This window comes from Limulus polyphemus, unplaced genomic scaffold (genome assembly GCF_000517525.1).
Source record: "Limulus polyphemus unplaced genomic scaffold, Limulus_polyphemus-2.1.2 Scaffold5049, whole genome shotgun sequence".
NCBI classification, from domain to species: domain Eukaryota; kingdom Metazoa; phylum Arthropoda; class Merostomata; order Xiphosura; family Limulidae; genus Limulus; species Limulus polyphemus.
In genome coordinates this window covers 44,269-45,279 of record NW_013670659.1, presented here as the reverse complement: position 1 = coordinate 45,279, position 1,011 = coordinate 44,269, and the positions used below count along the sequence as shown (strand labels likewise).

The 1,011-nt window shown below is 36.5% G+C and overlaps 1 protein-coding gene across 1 annotated transcript in view; it reads right to left on the bottom strand.

Moving 5' to 3' along the window:
- LOC106472053 overlaps positions 1–1,011 on the bottom strand; it is a gene marked incomplete at its 3' end in the record, with an annotated part of 35,303 nt that overhangs the window by 20,557 nt on the left and 13,735 nt on the right. Inside the window, exon 2 of the mRNA XM_013932683.1 lies at positions 812–825. Coding sequence (XP_013788137.1) covers positions 812–825 — 14 coding nt within the window. The remainder of the gene's footprint in view (positions 1–811; positions 826–1,011) is intronic.

Genomic DNA, 1,011 nt, shown 5'->3' with positions numbered 1-1,011 from the left:
ATAAATTTTATGCACATGGCTCGAGGCTAGATGATCCCACACTACGTCTTTACTTTAAGTTTATTATACCAACACTCACTACACTTATAAGGTTTCACGGCACCACTCTCACGGCCCCTTGCACTCCCGTCACTAAAATCGTAATAGGCAGACAGTAATCGAACTATTTTATCTGTATAAATGCATTTTGGCTTTTATGACTCTTCCTATTTGGAGAAATCAAACGTGACGTGACGTGGCCAACTCTTGCTTTTATATAGATTAGATTTTTTAAATAACTACGCACTACGTTCTCCAAGATTATTAGTTAAAGCTACATTAACAAGTCCTTCACTTTATATTTCAACGTGATTAAGTGAAACTACACTAAGAAGTCATGCACTATTTACTCTAACATGTATTTGACACTCCTCCTCACTGTTCAACTACATTAAAACTTGATTTTTCGTATACTGTTTGAGAGACGTGATTGGCATGAGGACGTAACTATGAAAGTTTTACTGTCAGAACTTCCTGAATTTTTGTACATAAAGTAACTACTTTGAAAACAAGTGTTTCCCAAGCTGATAGCTGTTCAATGCCTCTGTTAAACACCAACGACATTACATGTATCGAGGTAAACAAGAAATTAACATAGAGTGGCACTGCTTTAGCAGGAGGTCCGAGTTTTAATTTCCACGTAACCAGCCATAAAACAAATACATCTTTTTTCTTTTAGTGTGAAACCGTAAATTTAATTGTCAAAGTATATATTGTATCAGTCTCACAATAAAACTTATGAGGTTGTACCAGTCTCACAATAAACACCTACCCGGTTGTACCAGTCTCACAATAAAAACTTACTGGCTTGTACCAGTCTCACAAAAAAAAAACCCTACCGGGTTGTACCAATCTCACAATAAACACTTACCGGCTTGTACCAGTCTCACAATAAAACCTACTGGGTTGTACCAGTCTCACAATAAAAACTTACTGGCTTGTACCAGTCTCACAATAAAAACTTACTGGCTT